The sequence below is a fragment of the Macrobrachium rosenbergii genome, chromosome 14 (genome assembly GCF_040412425.1).
Source record: "Macrobrachium rosenbergii isolate ZJJX-2024 chromosome 14, ASM4041242v1, whole genome shotgun sequence".
NCBI lineage: Eukaryota > Metazoa > Arthropoda > Malacostraca > Decapoda > Palaemonidae > Macrobrachium > Macrobrachium rosenbergii.
Genome location: NC_089754.1, coordinates 14,187,801 through 14,208,846, shown reverse-complemented (window position 1 = coordinate 14,208,846; position 21,046 = coordinate 14,187,801). Strand labels below are relative to the sequence as shown.

The 21,046-nt window shown below is 41.1% G+C and overlaps 1 protein-coding gene across 2 annotated transcripts in view; it reads left to right on the top strand.

Moving 5' to 3' along the window:
- LOC136845727 (uncharacterized) overlaps nt 1–21,046 on the top strand; it is a 288,481-nt gene that overhangs the window by 67,928 nt on the left and 199,507 nt on the right. For both annotated transcript variants that reach the window (XM_067115930.1, XM_067115931.1), the window contains exon 5: nt 9,708–9,774. In XM_067115930.1, coding sequence (XP_066972031.1) covers nt 9,708–9,774 — 67 coding nt within the window. The remainder of the gene's footprint in view (nt 1–9,707; nt 9,775–21,046) is intronic.

The following is a 21,046-nucleotide window of genomic DNA, read 5'->3' as shown; positions in this document are numbered from 1 at the left end:
AGAGAGAGGTTTATAGAGGCAAATTGTCCTACAGTGAATCATACTAAAATAAATGAATTTGGTGCATATTCCTTATTTCATGTGACTTATTGACTAGTGAGTTGGCGTATGAGAGGATACTCTCGACAATATATGTTGACAGCTCCTGTAGAACGAGTAGTATATAGTTATGGGGCATTGAAATGTATGTCATATGGTCTTTGATGGAATGTGCGACAGTGTTGGTGTGTTTAAGAAATCTTGGAGTGAGATGAACACTTGTGTCTGCGTATACCAGGCTGTTTTGTAAACTGTAGTTCTCGTGATGAGCGAAAAGAATTTGGGTCTTGGAAATCTAGGTGGCTCATGTAGACATGAGTGTTGACCCTGTTGGCCTGTATCATGTCACGGGACCTCCTCGAGGTGCACTTGTGTTCCAACACATTCATTAACCCTAACTTATCCCCTTTGAGGGCAACTATATCCAAAAAATCTGCCAGAACCTCACCTAAATCCCTTATATACTCTTTATAATCAGCATTAGCTAAATGATCCCTAAAAATCTTTCTCTTAATTTGCATTTCTGCATCAGGAAACTCATTTTGATTCCCTACGAGAGCAACCGAATCAGCTTCATCATTCCAGTCTTCAAAATCGAAAACATAAGTATTCTTCTGATATCTCCTAACTGAATCATTACAGTTCAACAATTCCACCCAAGTAATAACTGTACTTGATATTTTATGCACAGAAAGTGTACTCACAACCCCTTTAAGCTTCTCACTACTCTCAATTATACACACTTGTCTAGACATTTTTACACCTTTTAACTGAACTTTAACCAGACCAGTCATACCTGGTTCTAGAACCAATCATTCAACAAAACACCTTTATATAAACTATTCTCCTGGCCTTTAGGCTCAATATCACCTTGTAACTGGTTATTTACCACAGGTTCTGTATTATCATGAATATCACCCATATTATCATCAATATCACTCATATTATCACCCATAAAAGTATTCCCCTCCATTTCACTAGTACCCACATACGGGACAAAAACCAGGAACCCCAACAGTAATACCTCCCTCCCCAGTAGGTACGGAGACTTTGGTATGCCGGCAAGCAGGATGACCCAAAAGAATTCTGTTCCTTAAAGCAAAACCTTTAATCTTCAAAGCTGGTTCTGTAATTAACTGATTACCAAGCACGAAGCCAAAGGTAGCTGAACCTAAAACATCAGCACCTCTGTTAGGTATGTATCAGTGCCAGTACCTGATTATCGGTGCCAATAAGCAGAAATCGGCGCCGAAAATCGCCGATTTTCGTTGCTAGACAAGCCCTATAAAACTGGATTGCCAATAACCGCGGACTGCCTCTATTAGATACACTAGCCCATTTAGAGACTACATCCTTAGAGGCTTTGAACATGAACAAATAACCACAGTTATGTTCCTTGATATTCAGGAGGCATTGGATACCTCTTGGAGATACTCAGTGCTCAGAATTCTGTACAGGTTGAACCTCTTCAATTCAGCAGCCTTGGGCTTGACCAGTGCTGAATTGTAGATTTGACTTTTAAGACCCATAAGGAAACCTATGTAACAAAATCCTTATTTCATATGCATATTGCTGTTTTCTCAAAGGTAGAAGCAAGCCTCAAGCAGGATGTAACAGATCCATTAATGGTCATGGGCCAGATTTTGGTGAAAACCAGACTATGCAAAGACTGAAGCAAAATTACTGAACAGATGTGAATATTTAGATATTATGCAATGCTATTTCAAGTAAAGGAAAATAATATAGCATACAGTATTAATGTATGAACACTTCATGCAGAAAATGAATGTTCAGTGTAGTAGGAGGTTGTTGCTAGGTGAAAGAGGGAAATTGATGAAAGCTAATGAAACAAAACATCCACTAGAGACATATAGACCAATGCTTAACTGCTTGATTATTAGAAAGCACCAGGATGATGAAGAATGGCACATAGTCATTTTAGTCAATGCCTGAACAACTGTTTTGAACGGGGCTAGTAAGTAGATTCTTCTCAATTAGAATATGTAAATTAAAAAGTGATGTAAAAGTGCATGTGGTCAGAGGTTATAAAATGGCAGAAATCTCAGAGATTGAAATGGTTTGTACACCTGATAAGACTGGGTGAAGAGCAGTGTTTGTTAGAGAAATTGAGGTATGGAAGTAACAGAATTAAGACCAGCAGAAAGCCACAGATAATCATGAAGTAGGGGTGTATGTGAAGATTTAAACTAAAAATGGGGTTTTATGTATGTAACTTACCAAGTAATTACATACCCTGTGTTTCTAACTCATGCGACAGCTAAAAATTTGAAATTCATGGTAGCATTCGATAGTTTTAGTGTAGGTGACTAGGTCCCACCCTCAATTTGGAGAGGAAGGTACAACACTGCTGAATGGCGTCAGTCCGTTTCTACTGCTCAACGACTGTACAGTAGTTCAGTTGTCACAGCAGCTGTTGTTTCATGATTGGTTGCCAGATGGTCGCTCTTTTTCTCTGTTTGGTGACGTATTCCAAACTTTTATAAGCATGTAAGCTATTTTCAAATAGCCTAGGATTCGTTAGACTCAGTATTAGCAAATTATTTCATGATTTTGACTTTTCACGACGATGTTCAACACTAGCTCTTCTAGTATCCAGTTTTGCAACAAAGGGTACAAAACTAGACCTACAAAAGCATCTTATGACTCCCACACAATATGTACTAATTGTAGGGGACAAACTTGCTCTATTGATTCGACATGTATCGAGTATAGGGACTGGGATCAAGGTAGGTGGAAAACTTTAAAATCTGACTTAGATAAGTTAGAACAAGACAGGAAGAGGAAAGCAGCTTTTAGAGCCAAGGCTAATAATGTATCTAATGAGAATGTTCTCCTAAATTGGCAAATACTGATTTACCTGTTCTGTCTCCCACTCCTACTCCTATTTCCCCTTTAACCAGTCCTCTACCTATCAAACCTACTCCTTCACCCAGCCCCCATGCTTCCAAGCCTAACACCATTGCTAGCCTAGAAGCCTGTGTTGATATGAAGTTTGGGCTCGTTGTTTCTACTATGGAACATTTAAGGGCATTGGTTAAAATTTTTATGGATCAAGCCAGTGTTAAAAGCGCAAGTGTTAATGAAGTCTTAGTGGAGGAGGTATCTACTCGTCATGCTGGCACTCCTAGACCAAGGTCACTGCCAGGCTCCCATTCACCAGGGAGGTGGCATACTGGTAGTCCAAGGGAGGTTGGTGGAGTCTGCCCACAGGTAGGTACTCCCTCAACCGAGCCTGTTGAACGTTCCCAGGACTCGGTGGACAGCCGCTGGAAAGGCATCCGCAAGGAAGTGCACAAACTTTCTTCTAGTTCTTCGGACTCTGATTCAGACAAGAGGCGTCGAGGGCGCTTTTATGAGATCTCTCGTCCTCTCAAGAGACGCATTACAATTCCCGACTGTGCTTCCCTGCCTCCTTGCGAGCGTGCAAAAGATACTGAGTGCTGTCCTCAGCCTTCCTGTAGTTTTTGGGCTAGCCCTGAACGATCTTCACCCCATTGACAGTATTTGCTGCCCAAGCGCCTAACCTTCTCACGGAAGCGCCCAACAGATTCAAAGTATTTAGCTGCTTCTGAACACGCGGCGCCCATCGACTGCCCAGCACCAACCGACTGCTCATCTCCCACCAAGCGCCTGGCACCAACTTTTGCTTGCTTGGCGCCAAACTCAAAAATTCCAGTATCGCTCCCTGAGCTCCCAGCCAAGCTCCCAGCGCCCTCTCTAACGTCGATTCCTTCGTCCGCCATTGGCCCTGCACAGCATACTTCATCGATGGATCCTATTCAGTGCTGTTTGGACAAAATTATGAACCTCTTGCAGAAAAATCAAGCAGTAACGCAGGATCCTCCTGGCTTGCCACCTTCACCGATTTCTTCAGAGGAAGAGATATTAGACTGGCCTCCTCCTTCCAAGCCCTTCTCCAACCTCCATAGGTATATTTTGGTTGCCTTTCCATCCTTTTTCTCACCTGCAACCCCGGCTTCCCCTGCCTCCGCCTACTATATGAGGAACCAGCCTGTTGACATCTCCAGGCTTCCCAAGATGGTCTTGTCTTCCTCATCCAAGAAAGCCTTGAGGGAAATGGACTTCTGGCTCTCGGACAATAGAGAGCAGGCAAAGCGGCCATCTGCACTCCACCCGCCCGTCTCGCTTCAAAGAGATACCAAGTGTTCGCTACAGGAGAAGCTCCTTCCTTGGGAGTCGCTGCCTCCTCCCAGGTGGACTTCTCCTGTCTGATTGACTCTAATGAGGGGTCAACCTTTGCTTCAGCTAAGGTTATGTTCTCGACTACTGAGCTTGACCACATCATCAAGAATATGTTTAAGGTTTTTGAGGTCCTAAGCTTTTTGGGCTGGACCGTGGGAGCACTGGCAAAGAAAATCAAAGACTGCGAGGATATGTCAGAGGACTTGTCTGCAGACTGGCTGGGGATTATATCCAGCATAGATAAAGGTATCAGGGATGGCTTGATGGAACTAGCTTCTTTATTCACGACGGGTGTCCTGAAGAAATGTGAACTTTGTTGCTCTTTTACCACCAAAGGTGTAACTACATCTCAGAAGTCGGCACATCTCTTTTCTCCTTTGGAACACATGCACCTCTCCCTCAAGCCATGGTCCAAGAAATAGCATCAGAGCTTTGGAAAAAGTCGATGCAATATTTATTAGCCCAGTCAGCCAAATGCTCCAAGGACCTTCCTTCTTTCACTATGAAATCAATCCCTCCTTTGCAGCAGCAGCCCTTTCAGGGCAACAAGACAAGATTCTACGCTAGACCGCGCTCCAATCTGCATGCAGCATGCACAGCCAAAAAGGCTCCCTCGAAGCCTTCGTCTTATAAATGAGAATCCAGTCCCATGTGCCAGTAGGCGCAGGACTCCTACACTCTTGGGAGAAACGGGAAGCCAGAGAGTAGACCACTGGGTCTCGATAGCACTCAAAGAGGGGTACTCTACCCCATTCAGGGAGAACCCTCCCTTAGTATCCACGCCCATCGCATTGACAGCCTACTCGGTAAGCTCCAAGAGGTTTTTGGCACTTGCAGAAGAGATGTTGGCTCTCATTAAAAGAGCTGTAGAGCTGGTCAAAGATGTCAACACTCCAGGGTTCTACAACCGTCTTTTTGTGGTCCCCAAGTCATCCAGGGAATGGGGACCTGTCCTGGACATCAGTACCCTGAATGTCTTCATTCAGAGGACAAAATTCAAGATGGAAATAAATCAGTCAGTTCTCTCATCCATCCAACAGGGGTATTGGATGGTGACCATCGATATGGAAGATGCCTACTTTTATATCCCGGTACACCAAGGCAGCCGGAAGTACCTCAGATTTGTGTTCCAGAACAGTCTTCCAATTTCGAGCTCAGCGTCTTGGCCTCTCTACAGGTCCCCAAGTAGGCAGTTTCCGGTTTACGACGGGGGTTCCTTTCTTACACCGCATCATAAACTGAAAATTGTTGTAAGCCAAAAAATTGTTGAAAATCGTCAAAAATCCAAAGAAAACCTTACTTTTAATACTTTGGTGCATTGAAAATTATGTAAATTGCATTTTTATTGAATTTTTCATAAAAAAAAAAGCCTCCAAATTTTTATTATTTTGCTGTGTTGGAGCCATAGTTCTTCTGTCGGATCGGCATCGTAAGCGTCATAACCCCGGAACATGCGTTGTAAACTGGGAAATAATTTCTGATGAATATGTTTGAAAAGTGACGTAACCTCGGAACGTCGTAAGCTGGACCTGTCGTAAACTGGGGACTGCCTGTATTCACTCGCATTTTCGCCTCTCTTGTGAAGTGGCTTCACCTCTTGGGGATCAGTACATCCCTATATCTAGATGACTGGCTTCTATGTTCTCCATCGAAGAAACACTGCAAGGAGGACCTTTAGAAGATCCTTCTTGTGGCCCAAGATCTGGGATTACTCATCAACGAGAAGAAATTGCAGTTGTCTCTGTCTCAAGTGATTCTTTACTTGGGGATGACGATAGACTGAATTTTCAGGTTTTTTCATCCCCCAGAAGAGAACAATTGTGCCCTCAAACAGTTCGTGACTTCCTAGCTCTCTCGGCCAACAGTTGGTTGAGCCTTTTGGGAACCCTCACATCCACCGAGAAGTTCATAAGCATTGGGAGGCTTCATATGAGGGTATTGCAGTGCTTCCTGAAGGCCAACTGGAACAGGAAGACCCACCTGAACTTGTTCATCTTTCCGATCACTCTGGAAATCAAAGAAGACTTGAGATGGTGGTTTGCAGAAGAACATCTCTTGGAAGGGAAGTCTCTCCATCCACTGAGCCCCAACCTTTTATTGTACTCAGATGCTTCAGATCGGGGTTGGGGAGCTCTTCTGGGAGACATAGAAGTCTTGGGAGTCTGGTCTCCAAAAGAGAACCTCCTACACATTGTGAGAGAATAGAAGGCAATACACCTGGCCCTTCAATCATTCGTAGAAGTGACCTTTAGCAAGAAAGTAGCAGTGATGTCGGACAACACCTCAGCCTTGGCCTACATAAAGAATCACCCACTCATTCTCCCTTCGTGAGCCCACCAAAGACCTTCTTTTATGGGCAAAGAAGAACCGTACCATTCTGGTGACAAGGTTCATTTGAGGGAAACTAAACGTAATAGTGGATGAACTGAGTCAGCACAAACAGGTCCTTCCCACGGAATGGGTGCTAGATCCACAGGTGTGCACCGACCTTTGGAAGTTGTGGGGACAGCCATCGATAGACCTGTTCGTCAACATCGAAGAATCATCGCCGCCTGCTGTTCTGCTCTCCGGCCCCGGACCCTCTGGCATAGGCCACAGACACCATGCTCCAGAATTGGTCCTTCCTAGACCTGTATGCCTTCCCACCATTCAGCATGGTGAGGGAAGTCATCAACAAATTCATATCCCATCAGGACACGAAGATAACTTTGGTAGCCCCCTTTTGGTCTTGAAGAGAATGGTTCCCGGATCTCCTCAAGTTGCTAGTCGACTATCCCAGGTTCCTTCCACAGAAGCCAAAGCTTCTCAAACAACTGCACTTCCACCAGTTTCATCGCAACCTATCTGCTCTTGCTCTGACAGGGTTCAGACTGTCAGGAGACTCCTCAGAGTGAAGGGATTTTCAAAACCAGCTGTGGAAGCAATTTCTATTTGTAAACAACAGTCTCCTTCCAGAGTCTACCAAGCGAATAGGGCAGTATTCCGCAGCTGGTGCAGAAGAAATAACGTCTCTTCTTCTGAAACCTTTGCAGTGAACATCGCGGACTTCCTTCTTTTCCTGGGGACTAACAGAGGTTTGTCTTCTTCAACGATCAAGGGGTACCGAGCAATGTTAGGCTCTGTGTTTTGGCCCAGGGGCCTCGATCTGGGATCCAGTCAGGACATCAGTGACTTGATCAAGTCTTTTGACACAACCAAGGAGACCAAGACTAATGCAGTATCATGGAATTTGGGCGCCGTCCTCAAATGGTTGTCAGGGCCTCCTTTTGAACCTCCTCGCACAATTTCCTTAAGAGACTTAATGAGGAAAACTTTTTCTGGTTGCTTAGCCATGGCTAAGAGAGTCAGCGTGTTGCAGCCAGTGACAGAAAAGTAGGCTTTTCACAAGGAGATACGGTCTGCTCTTCTGCGTTAGACTTCCTGGCCAAGAACGAGACCCCCTCCAAGCCTTGGCCTTGTTCCTTCACCATCAAGAATTTGATGGAAACTCTTGGACCAGAAGAGGAAAAGAGGACTCTTTGTCCTGTCAGGGCACTAAGGTACTACCATAATAGAATTGCAGTACCCTGGGTCCGTTGTCTGTAGCTGGCATGGTGTTAGGGGAGGAAGCATATGAGTCCGCGCCTATCATACCTCTTTTTGCCTTGATTAGGCTGTTGAGTTCTTGGGGAGCCTGGGGTCACTATGTGCCTAGAGTACCCACCAGTCCATTTTTTACAGTTGGGTAGTGGTTTTAATGAATACAGAGTGTAGGTGACAAAGCTTTCTGGTTGTATGCCTTTATGGTACTGCACCCAGGGCAAGGGCACTCTTGTATGATTATGTTAGCCATTGGACTACTCCATGAGCTGCATAACCTCCATTGATGCTTTTTGGCATTTGGAATACTCCTTTGCTGCAGTGCTTCCCACTGATATAGGGGCACTCCACAGCTTCACTGCTGCACCATTGTAGTTAAGATGAGCAGCAACCAGAGGCATTATCAGTCTGCAGCAGTTGTCTTAACAGGCAAGGGTACAACAAGTTATTTAACCAATGCTAATAAAATATTTTCTCATATTCATCCTTCTACTGAAAGTTTTTAAGATTACATATGTCCATGCATCCCTCCTACTGTCAATATGGGATTCAGCTATGTAATTACTTGGTAAGTTACATATATGAAAATGACATTTTTATAATGAAATAAAGTTTTATATATACTTACCAAGTAATTACTGAATCAGAGCCCCTCTCTCTTCCCCTCTCACGGACATTGAGGGCATAAACGGACTGACACTATTCAGAGGTGTTATACCCTTCCACTCCCAGTAGAGAGTGGCACCTAGTCATATATACTAAAACAATCGAATGCTACTGTGAATTTCAAATTTTTAGCTGCCATGCAAGTTAGGAACATAGGCTATGTAATTACTTGGTAAGTATGTATAAAACTTTCTTTTATTATAAGAGTGTCATATTCATGCAGAAATTTTTCAGACAAAAGTGAAAAGAGCTTGTTTCACATCTCACTCTGTTGAGGGAAAATTTGAATAAAAATTGTTATGATTATGGTGAAACAAATTAGTCCTCATTTATTATATTTTTAATGCTGTCATAGTTACATAATTTTGAATGCTGTATAGAGCCTGTTGTGCAATAACATGTAGAAGATTAGTGTATAATGAGTAAGGAAAGCTCCACATTTGCTGGTAGTTAAGAATGTGTTGAATATTTCTACTGTTGTACTCTTTTTCACTGGTTCATTTCTCCCATGATGTATAATTCTTTTTTATTTTAAAGGGCAGTGGCTCATTGAAACAAGTGTGTGCTGATGGTTTTTTTTTCTTAGTGTTTCTTCTGACCTAGATGTCTAGCCATTTGAGATTCTGATGGCATTATTTATCATCATGGAAGTTTTATTTCTTGAGAATTTAATAATGTCTGTTGAAAATAGAAATAAATTTGTTGTTGAGTAGCATTTGGATGAAGTTTGGTTTGTATTGAGGAATGGATTAGGCATTTACCCCTAAAGTAGATCCAGTTCAAACAGGAAAATTTATCACTAAACCAGTTGTAATCAGAGAATTATGACTGTTTTTCCTCTTTTTTTCTTATTTTTACTTACAATTTCTATGCAGTAACAATTATAAATTCTGTAACAATAAAGAATATATTGCAAATTAAATTTTCACACTCCTTGGTACAAGAAAATCCATACTCTTATTTTTTAGATATGTATGGAGGTGGATCATCTCACCCTGTTTATAAATCCTGTTGTTTTTCATTTGTAAACATACTACAAAAAAGTTATTCATCTCTTAAGACCAAAACCATCATTGAATTTTGAAAAATAAAAAATTAATGAAAAATTAATTATGCATTAAAAGAAATTATCTCAAAGGAAAGGTATTGATGAAAAAATTTGTAATTTTGTGAAGATGCTAATTATGTAATAATTCCAGTGACACTGGAGAGCCAGTTGGACAGAAGAAGTTTACTCCTAAGGACTGCTTGAAAATGGGAAAGAAGGTAAGTTTTTTGGAAGGAACAATTTCCTTAGAATTTGTAAATGTATTGATATCTTAAATCCTGTTTGAAGGGTCAGAATAATGTTTTGTTTTTTTATGGAAATTGTTTTCATGGATAATGGAAATTTATTTGAAAATGTAATTATTGGGGAATAAGGTTGGTTAAACTTGGAAGATATTGGAAAAGGTATGGTAAGAAAGCTGTGAAAAATTTCTAAAATCAGCAGCTTTCAGTTAGGTTTCATGCCAGAGAAATCACCAACAGAAGCAGTGTTTTCAATAAGACAGCTACAGGAGAAGTACAATGGAAAAGAAGAGCCTATGCCACGTTTCTGGAAATTTTGAAGGTATTTGACAAATACTGCAGTATGAAAAACAATTAGGTTGACTTTACCAAAGCGGATGGTACTTAGAAGATTTATCAAGGACACAATGTTTTTGTACCGTAACAACCTAGAATGAAGACAGTGGCAAGTGTATCAGAAAACATTTAAGAGAATCAGTAGTACTGAATAACCAAATGGTTCCAGTGACAAGCCATCAGACTAAACTTTCATAAATCAGTCAGACTATCAAAGTTCAGCACTCAAATTATATTTCACTGTAATAGAGGAAGCCATGAAAGATTATAAAAAAGGAGGCCCATGGGAAATATATGTGGATGACCAAGCTTGCACTGAATTAGAAGAAGAGGTAGTTCAAATTCTTAAATAAAGAAGAATGGAAAGAAAGGAGAGGAAAGATGCAGATAAGTTAGTGGCTTTGTGGATGCTGCAGAAGTGTATGGCAGAATTCATTATTCATCAGATGTGCTGGTTTGTCACAATAGATGCTTAGGGTTACAGGATATAAAGGGAGAAAGGAAAAGAAATTTTTGATGCCTTAAATTTATACAAAAAAACAAATAAAGAGGGAATAAGAGCACTATAAGGCAGTCCCTGGTTATCGGTAAGTTGGGATCAGCACTGATAACCAGGGATTGGTGCCGATAACTGGAGATCGGCGCATATCAGTGCAAAAATCCAGTTACTGTTGTCACTAGACAGATGCCAGTAACCGGAGACTGTCTGTATTGTGGTGGAAGGGCATGCCTTAGAAGAGGTTGAAAATTTCTGTACTGTAAAATGACATTCTTATGATAAAGTTTTATATACAGGCAGTCCCCGGTTATTGGCGACCCAGTTTTACAGTTCTTGTCTAGTGACGACGATAGCTGGATTTTCAGCACAGATATGCGCCGATCCCCGGTTATCGGTGCCGATAACCAGGGATCGACGCTATTATCGCCAGTTTTCGGTTATCAGCGATTTTCGGTTATCATCATGCTGTCGGGAATGGAACCCCCGCCAATAACTGGGGACTGCTTGTATCCTTATCCAGTACAGTTATAACTTGGCTAAGTTTCTAACTCGATGGCAGCTTCAGTTTTGAAAATCATGGTAGCGATAGTTTTTTCATGTAGTTGACTAACCCCACCCACTTTTGGGGTCAGAGAGGAACAACCCCCCCAAGAGCTTCAAATTTGTTTATGCTCTAATGCCCATGTAAGAGGAGGAGGGCAGGCTCCATCCTATAATTACTGGATAAGTATATATAAAACTATTTTATCATAAAAATGTCATTTTTTTATAAGTAACTTACCCAGTACTGTAATTACTTAGCTGAACCCACATTGACAGGAGGGGGAGATTCATGGACATCTTGTACCCAGAACATTACTGTAATAATGTTAATGAAATGAGAACAGAGTAAATTGGCTTAGCATTGAAACAGTACTTTTTGTTCCTTACCTGGTGAGAGAGCTGCGCAGGTAGATACTACTTCTGATTGGTGTTCTTATCAACCGAGTAGCAGCATGGCAGCATAGCCAGGATCACCTCTACTGAAAGTGAGGAACTTTAAGTGGAGGAGTACTCCGATCGCTAACGAAGTATGATGTAAACTTTGCAACAGAGGAGACATCTGATCATTAACAAAGCCAACAAGTAAATGCCCCTGCCCAGAGTGCAGTACAATAAGAAAACACAAAACCAGAGAATATAGTCACCTACACTACACATTAAAAGCATATATATAAAAAAATCACTGCCCTACACAGGAAAAACTGGTGGGCACTCTAGGTACCTTGTACCCTCCAGGCTCCCCACGAACTCAACACCCTTGTGCCAAGGCGAAGAGACAGAACAACAGAAATGTTGCTTCCTACGCTCCCTTCCCGAACACTACGTCAGCCACGGACAATGATCCTAGTGTACTGCAGTCTTCATAAGTTGTCTCCACGTCTTGCAAATAAGGCATAACAAAAACTGATTTAGTTTTCCAGAATGTAGTTTGTAAGATCGAAGCAAGGGGAAGATTATGCTTAAAAGCCACTGATGTAGCAACTGCTCTCAGGTCGTGGGCTCTAACTTTTAGCACAAGTAGGATATCTTCTCTGATTTGACAGTGTGCTTCCAGAATCAGGTCTCGTACGAAAAAAGATAGAGCATTTGTAGACGGGTCTGGAAGGGTTCTTAACCGATCACCAAAGATTCCTTGCTGGGCTTCTAATCTTCTCTGTCCTCTTGATGTAATATCTAAATGCTCTTACTGGACACAGGCTTCTCTCCTCTTCCTCTGGACCTAAGATGTCCATTAAGCTTTTTATAGTAAAGGAACGAGGCCATGCCTTTGAAGGATTCTCATTCTTTGCTAAGACGCCAGAGTAAGGGAACAGACATTGTCTCCATGGGAAAAACCAAATAAAATGCCATTTCATTAAAATTCCTTCATCACAAAGTGTAAGTGTAAATATAGCTGTCATATTCAAACTCATTGCCTAAAGAAGCAACTAACTTGTTAAAAATTTTTAAGTGCATATATATAGCCATCAGTCAACGACATAGCTGATGTTTTTAAAAATGAAACTACTGTAAGTAATTTTTGTACAGTCCATAGTAACAACAATTTACTTAAAATTTTTACCACTCATTGAACAACTAACACTGAGAATACCTCTTTAAGGAAATCACAAAAGTTGACCTCTAACTTTATAAATTTTACATTGAAAACACATATAAGTTTTCATAAATAATATATGTAAAAAATATTTGCTGTCAAAAGCTCTTTTCCTTATATGAGACCAAAGATATATAGTTATACTACATGCTAAGAAAGTTTCAGTGAATTTTGTTCAGTCTTCTTCATTTTGATTGTTTACTATTTTGAAGTGTAAGCTTTGAGAAAACCAACAAAAAAGTATTTCTTTTTTTGTAATAACTATGTAACTTTGGTAGGTTGAAAGATGGTTTTTGCAGTAAAAGCATTTCTTCATCTAAGAAACATCCCTTGAAAATTAAAAAGTAATCATATGGAAAGAAATGTGCTCCTTGCTTGGTTTCCTCTAGGTGATTGATATTTGTGATATTTCTCCAGTGGAGAGACTTGCCCTTAGTTTCAATTTGTTTTCTCTTTTCAATTCTCATAGTGCATATAGTTTTTATATATATTTCTCGTATAATGCACCTCTTCTTTGCTCTTATTTAAACGGAAAAAATTGTACAGACACGATCCTACTAACGAACCATCAGAGATACAAACAGATAGGGTCACAAGTTAAAATTGTGTTCAGAGCACTCCCCTTTGCCACTCATAAGTTCAAATTTTTCTCTGGGTGCCTGTTCTGCTAGTAAGAATTTTTGCAAAGAACATAACATAAAGAAGAAGAAGAATCTATTCTTTTAACCCTGTCCTTGATTATCCCAAGTATTCTCCTGATTAACCCTTAAACGCCGACTGGACGTATCGTACGTCGACTAAAATTGTCTGTTGGTGCGAGTGGACGCACCATACGTCGACTACAAAAAATTTCAACCTTCGGTCAACTTTGACTCGACCGAAATGGTAAAAACGCAATTGTAAGCTAAAACTCTTACATTCTAGTAATATTCAATCATTTACCTTCATTTTATAACAAATTGGAAGTCTCTAGCACAATATTTCGATTTATGGTGAATTTTTGAAAAAAACTTTTTCCTTACGTCCGCCCGGTAACTCGGCTGAGAATTTCAGAAATTCTTTCGTTATTTTGTCGTAATGTTTGCACTGTTTTATATTAGTCATTACATAAAGTTTTACATATGAAAATGTGCGCAATTTCATGTAGAATACAACAGAAAATAACTCGTGGTTGTAGCTTCTATCAGTTTTGAAATATTTCCATATAAATCATGATAAGTGCCAAAATTTCAACCTTCTGTCAACTTTAACTCGACTGAAATGGTAGAAAAATGCAATTGTAAGCTAAAACTCTTACATTCTAGTAATATTCAGTCATGTACCTTCATTTTGCAACAAATTGGAAGTCTCTAGCACAATATTTCAATTTATGGTGAATTTTTGAAAAACTTTTCTCTTGCGTCTGCGCGCGGTAACTCTGCTGAACATCTCAGAAATTCTTTTGTCACTTTGTCGTAATGTTTGCACCGTTTTATATTAGTTGTTACATAAAGTTTTATATATGAAAATGTGCGCAATTTCATGTAGAATACAACAGAAAATAACTCATGGTTGTAGCTTTTATCAGTTTTGAATTATTTCCATATAAATCACGATAAGTGCCAAAATTTCAACCTTCGGTCAACTTTAACTTAACTGAAATGGTCGAAAAACGCAATTGTAATCTAAAACTCTTACATTCTAGTAATATTCAATCATGTAACTTCATTTTGCAACAAACTGGAAGTCTCTAGCACAATATTTTGATGTATGGTTAATTTAAAAAAAAAAAAACTTTTTCCTTACGTCCGCACGCGGTAACTCTTCCGAACATCTCAGAAATTCTTTCGTCCCTTTGTCGTAATGTTTGCACCATTTTATATTAGTCGTTACATAAAGTTTTATATATGAAAATGTGCACAATTTCATGTAGAATACAACAAAAAATAACTCATGGTTGTAGCTTTTATCAGTTTGGAAATATTTTCATATAAATCATGATAAGTGCCAAAATTTCAACCTTCGGTCAACTTTAACTCGACTGAAATGATCGAAAAACGCAATTGTAAGCTAAAACTCTTACATTCTAGTAATATTCAATCATGTACCTTCATTTTGCAACAAACTGGAAGTCTCTAGCACAATATTTCGATTTATGGTGAATTTTTTAAAAAAACTTTTTCCTTACATCCGCGCGGTAACTCGGCCGAACATCTCAGAAATTCTTTCATCACTTTGTCGTAATGTTTGCACCATTTTATTTTAGTTGTTACATAAAGTTTTATATATGGAAATGTGCGCAACTTCATGTAGAATACAACAAAAAATAACTCATGGTTGTAGCTTTTATCAGTTTTGAAATATTTTCATATAAATCACGATAAATAGAAAAAATTCTACTTTCGGTCAACTTTAACTCAACCGAAATGGTCGAAAACTGCAATTGTAAGCTAAAACACTTACAGTCTAGTAATATTCAATCAAATACCTTCATTTTGCAACAAACGGGAAGTCTCTAGCACATATTTCGATTTGTGAATTTTTGAAAAAAACTTTTTTACGTCCGCGCGTTACGAATTCATGCATCATTTTGTGATAATATTTTCTCTGTGTTGCTTTGATCGTTTTACAATTTATTATATACCAAAATCATTGCAATTTAGTGTACAATACAAAGAAAAAATAACTTGCTAGCTTTAACGTTTTGCTCAGCAGCGATTTGTATACAATTATTGTAATTTTTTTATCGCTGTCATATGTTTCAATATTTATATATGATAATGATATTTTTTTTCATTTCTGATGGTTGCATACTAAACTTCAGGCAACGACAAAAAAAGGAGCCAAAAATGAACTCAATGTTAAAAACTAAGTGTGCTGTGATTTGTTTAAAAAACTTTTTTTCCGCTTCGGCGCTAACTCCCGAATGCCGCCGGCATACGACAGACACTTTTGTAAATAGAGGCTCGGCGTTAGAGGGCTAAGTACCATGTATTCTTCTTACAATCACGAGAATATTTGTCCATACTCTTATAATATCCCTATTTGTTTCTATCTTCCCAATTTAACTCATTTTGTGATGAATACCCATTTTCTATATTAAGTATGTATTCTTTTAAATCATGCAGTATTACAAGGAATTACTGTACTTTGGATGCAAGAAAGAATACTAAGTTTTGGTTGTTGCTTGAATATAAATTTTATTTTTGTATATGTAACTTACCAAGTAATTACATTGCTTACAGTTTCACTCACCAGCAGCTTAAAAGTGTTGAAATTCGTGGTAGCGCTAGTGTCAGTGTAGGTGACTAGACCCTGCTCACTTTTGGGGTAAGAGGAACAACTTCAACAGGGGGCTCAATTGTTTTCTGCCAGCTCTCGACTGTAGTTCAGTTGTGAGCAGTCAGCTTAAATTTTGGTTTTTGATGCTTTTCCATTTGAGATTCTTCTTTTGGTGAAGCATTGGTAGCCTATGGTTTTATATTTATGCTAGGTTCGCTTAGCGACACCATTATTTCTCAATTTAGGATGTTTTTCCTCAATTTGACTTTGATTAATACTACTGTTGTTGACTTGTTAGATTTAGCATGTCTGACTATCGCTACTAGCTTACTTTATTGCAGCAAAGGCTGCAATACAAGACATACTAGAGAAAAGTATGACTCTCACTCTACAGTATGTGTGTAGGATGTAGGAAACAAGAGTGTTCAATTGACTGAACCTGTGATGAATGTTCAGGGTAGGATGCTAGAAAATGGAAGGTTTTGGGGTCTCATTTAGCAAAATTGGACAGGGATAGAAAGCGTAAGGCAGCCGCTAGAGCCAAAAATAAGACAGTAGATAGCCAAGACCGTAGATAGTTCTGCTGATAATAATATTCTTGCTGTATCTATGCCTGCTCCCATTGTGTCACCTGTTCCAATTCCTTCGACTATGCAGCCTGCTCCTTGACCCAAATCCCTTGCCAGCTTCAAGTCGAAGCTTGTATGTAATTTCAAAGCCAAATTGGGATTAATAGTGGATACAGTGACTCAGTTAGGATCTTCAGTGCATGTCCTTATGAACAAAGTGGAAAAAATTGTTAGTGAAGTGTCAGTGGAGGAGGTGGCTACTCGTCCCGCCAATGCTCCTAGACAAAGATCACTGGCGTACTCCCCTACACATGGGAGCAGTCATACCGGAGGCCCAAGGGAGGTCTGTTTGGTCTGCCCACTGGCAGCCGTCCCCTCAGTCGGACCTGTTGCAACTTCCTAGGTCGTGACAAAGGATGGCTGTTGGAAAGGCATCCAGACAGAAGAGGCGCCAGTGGCACTTTACTGATGAATCACAGCCACTGAAAAGGTCCGTGGCGGATATGATCCGCTCCCTTCCAGCCTTACAAGAGATTAAGAGAGCCCCTGCAACAGCCTTCATGTTGTTTCCGAGATTCTCCAGAATGCCCTGTGTGGGAACCCTGGCATTTGTCTACACCAAGATGCTCCTCATCTTCTCGTGAGTGCCCAAGAACAGCTGAACTAACAGCAACACCTGGACACTCGGTAGCACTTGAGCGCCCATCAGCACCCGATCCTCTTGTTATGCTGGAGCTCCTGTTATCGCACAAGCGCCCTTCAGTACCCAAGCACCCTACAGCGCCCAAGACTTCAGCACATAGATGGACTTTGCCTTCCATGGAATGCTCTGCACATTCTCTGACACGTCTGGTGCCAGATGCCAAACGCTTGACGACCACTACTGATATGAAGAACCCATTACTAGCACCAATTCAGCGTCAGCTGGCTGATATCTTAAATTTGCTGAAAAAGGAGCCTTCTTCTGTTCTGGCCCCCAAGGAGTTATATCTATCCCATTTCGTCGGAAGAAGGTGAAGAAGGTGATATGGATCAGGGCTCCCCTGCATCAGCCTATGCAGCTTTAATGACTTACAGTACTTACTGCAGAACTTTCAGGGATTCCTCTTGCCTGTGGCCCTGGCCTCCCTGGCTTCAGCTTTTTTTCATCTGTGATAAGCCTACCAACTCCTCCAGGCTGTCGAAGATGGTGCTTTCATCTTCTGCTAGGAAGGCTCTCAGTGAGCTGGACAGTTGGCTCTCGGAGAAGAGAGAGCAGGGTAAGTCTTCGTTTAGTCATCCTCCCTCTTGTCTTGTGCGTATTCTTCTTACTACTCTTAGACAGTAGGTGAAGGTCAAGAGGGAGACAATCCAGATAATTCTTTCACCCATTCTCCAGGGCGATTGGATAGGAGCTTGGATATGCAGGGCGCACTCTTCCAGATCCCCTGTCCAAGCTCAAAAGCGTTTTTTAGTTCCGCCTTTCGGGACAGGGCTTCCTAATCGGGAGTCTGCTTCGACCTCTCCCGATTCCTAGCTCTTCCTGCATTAGACTTCCCCTTTTGTCTGGGCATTAGTTGAGTATTACACTCAGTGGTCTAGTTAAACTATCTTAAAAAAAAAAAAAAAAAAAGCAACCATTAGGGAAACACAGTCGGAGACGACCTTTTTGTTTCTTAGCCCAGGTTTCTTTTGTCGGATTTCCAGTGGTGGCTCTTCTGAATGTGACTTGTGCAAGGAAATTCCTTCTTCTGCTGAGCTTAATTCTAGCCGTCTTCTCAGCACCTCAGATCTAGGTCAAAGGAGTCCATTTGAAGAACCGGGAAGATGTCCAGGACTCGGTCCCCAAGGAGAATGGAGCCTTCACTTATACTTTGGAGAGCTAAAACATTTCTCTTACAGCTGTAGTACTGCTCAACCCTATCTCTGTGGTAGTCTGTGTGGATAAGGCATCAGTCCTACCACATCTACTTAAGCAGGGAATCTGGATCCAGCATTCCCTCTTGTCCAAACAGAAGAGTTCTTCCTCTGTTGACAGATCAATCAAGTCTTCTAGTCAGTTGATTTATTCAGGGGCTAAGTTTTGAAGGACGTACTGGGCCGTCAGAAGTTTGTCCGTCCTATCATGGCCTTTCGATCCCCAGATTTGTCAGAATCTTTATTGTATGAAGCAAGCCGACTTTGGACCTGTTTGCCTCTTCAAGAAACCTTTCTCCATGGTTGAAGAAGCGCTGAACAGTCTCAGGCTCAGTTTTCAGCTACTTACGGTTGTTGGTGGACTCCAAGATCTTTCCCCAAAACTGTCTCTTCTCAGACAACCTAGCTTCAGAGGTACTACCAGGGGTGGTCCGCTCTTGCCCAGACAGGCGCCGGACTGTCCATATGATTGTCTTCCGAAGAGAATTCAAGATGTGTTGCAGAGGCTATTACAAGATTCAGAAGTCACCCTCTTCCTTCGTCTCCCAGACTTAATGGTCGTCTTCCAAAGCTGGTGTCTCAGACTCTTTGTCGCTTATTTTTTTTTTTAGACACCTCTGACCCTGCTGCAGATTACCTCTTTGCTTTCCTTGAAGAGGTACCCTTCTATGCTTATCTCTGGTTAAGCACAGAGACCTAGATCTTTCATCTCCCTCTCAAAGACATCTCAAGCCCTTTTCATACTCAGCCATGGAGCAAGAGATGTGTTATCCTCATTTTTTCCTTTGATTTTAGCCAAGAATGAGGATCCATCCAGGATCTGGATCAGGTCTTTCTCCCTTACAGCATAACAGACATCTTTGGCTACCAGGAACTCTGTCCAGCTCCCGGATTCCTAACTTGCCTGGTGTCCAGCTCGCCTGACACCAGCTACAACCTGGCACTAGTGCATGCTCCAAGCACCCCTGAGGGCTCACCGACTCTTAGGGAAAAGAGTGAAATCTCTGCCCAGTTGGATTTTTTAGGTATTTACCTGAAGAGGACTTAATAATCTAGAGGGCCTTTTTATCCTTTGATGTTTGGTCAAGAACCCCTTGCCCTTGGATTAAGATCTCATTGTCCTTCATCCTAAAGAGAATTTCTGAAAAACACTCAGATTCAGGAGAACAACTTTTCCTTCTCTTAGTGAAAGCTAAGGTCACCAGAGCAGCCTCTACTTCTTTAGCTTACAGGCACACATGTCCCCTTACTTCCATTTGGCATCTGCCTACTGGAAGTATATCGTCTTTCACATCTAACAGGCACATATGCTTACTACTTCCATTCTGCATCGACCTACTGGAAGCATAATCGTCCTTCGCATCTCACTGTCTTAAGAAGTGAAACCTGAACTCCTAGCTCCTCTGGCACCCAGCTCTTCGGGCGCCAGCTACAGTCTATTGCCAGCTTTAGAGCTTCCAGTTGAAGAGCCTGGAGCAGCTAGCTTGCCCGGCATCCAACTCCCAGCTTCGGGGTCCCCTGGTGCTCAGCTCACCTGGCACCACCTTTAGTCTGGTGCCAACTTTAGAGCTTAAGGCGTCCGTGATCTCCCAGCAGCTTGGCTGGTGCCCAGTTCGCCTGGTGCCCAGCTCACTTGGCGCCAGCTACAGTCTGGCACCAGCAGTATTTGTACCAATCTGTGAGCTTCCACAGCTCACCTAGCTCCAGTACCCCAGGATAGTGACTGGCATGGTATGGTAGGAGGAAGTATAAGATTTTCTCCTACTATCTCTTCACCTTCTAGTGAGGTATAGAGTTTTTTAAAAGGAACCAGGAGGTACAAAGTACCAGGAGCACCCACCACTTTCAGTGGATGGGTTGTGGTATTATTTCAGTGTGGGTGACAGTGTATCTGGTTGTTTTTTACCTTGGTACTGCTCCCAGGTCAAGGACACCTATTAAAGTTTTGCTAGCTATTGGATAACTCCTTAGCTGCATAACTTCCACTGATGGTTTGGTAACCATTGGAGTACTCCTTGGCTACAAAGCTCCCATTTAAGTAGAGGCGTTAAGTTGAGCAACAACCAGTTGTAGTTTTATGCTGCAGGCTCTCTTAACTAATAAGGAGCAACAAGCATTGTATTCAGTGGTTGCAACTTAATGTTTTTGGAGTAGAATACTATGTCCATGTATCCCACCTCATGTCAATGTGGGATTCAGCTATGTAATTGCTTGGTAAGTTACTTATATAAAATTGACATTTTTTTATCATAAAAGTTTTATATATACTTACCAAGTAATTACAGATTCGGAGCCCACCCTCCTCCCCTCTGATGGACATATGGCATAAAACAAATGAGAATTGTTTGCTAGGTTGTTCCAGCATTCTGTTAGTGGGACGGGCTGATGACCTACACAAACTGTATTGAAGTGTCACTTGAGAAATTTTGAATCTAAGCTGCCATTCAAGTGGAAACTATAGCCATGTAATCACTTGGTAAGTATATAAAACTTTATTTTATTATAAAAATGTCATTTTTAAGCCCACTATATAAGTACAGTAAAACCCCA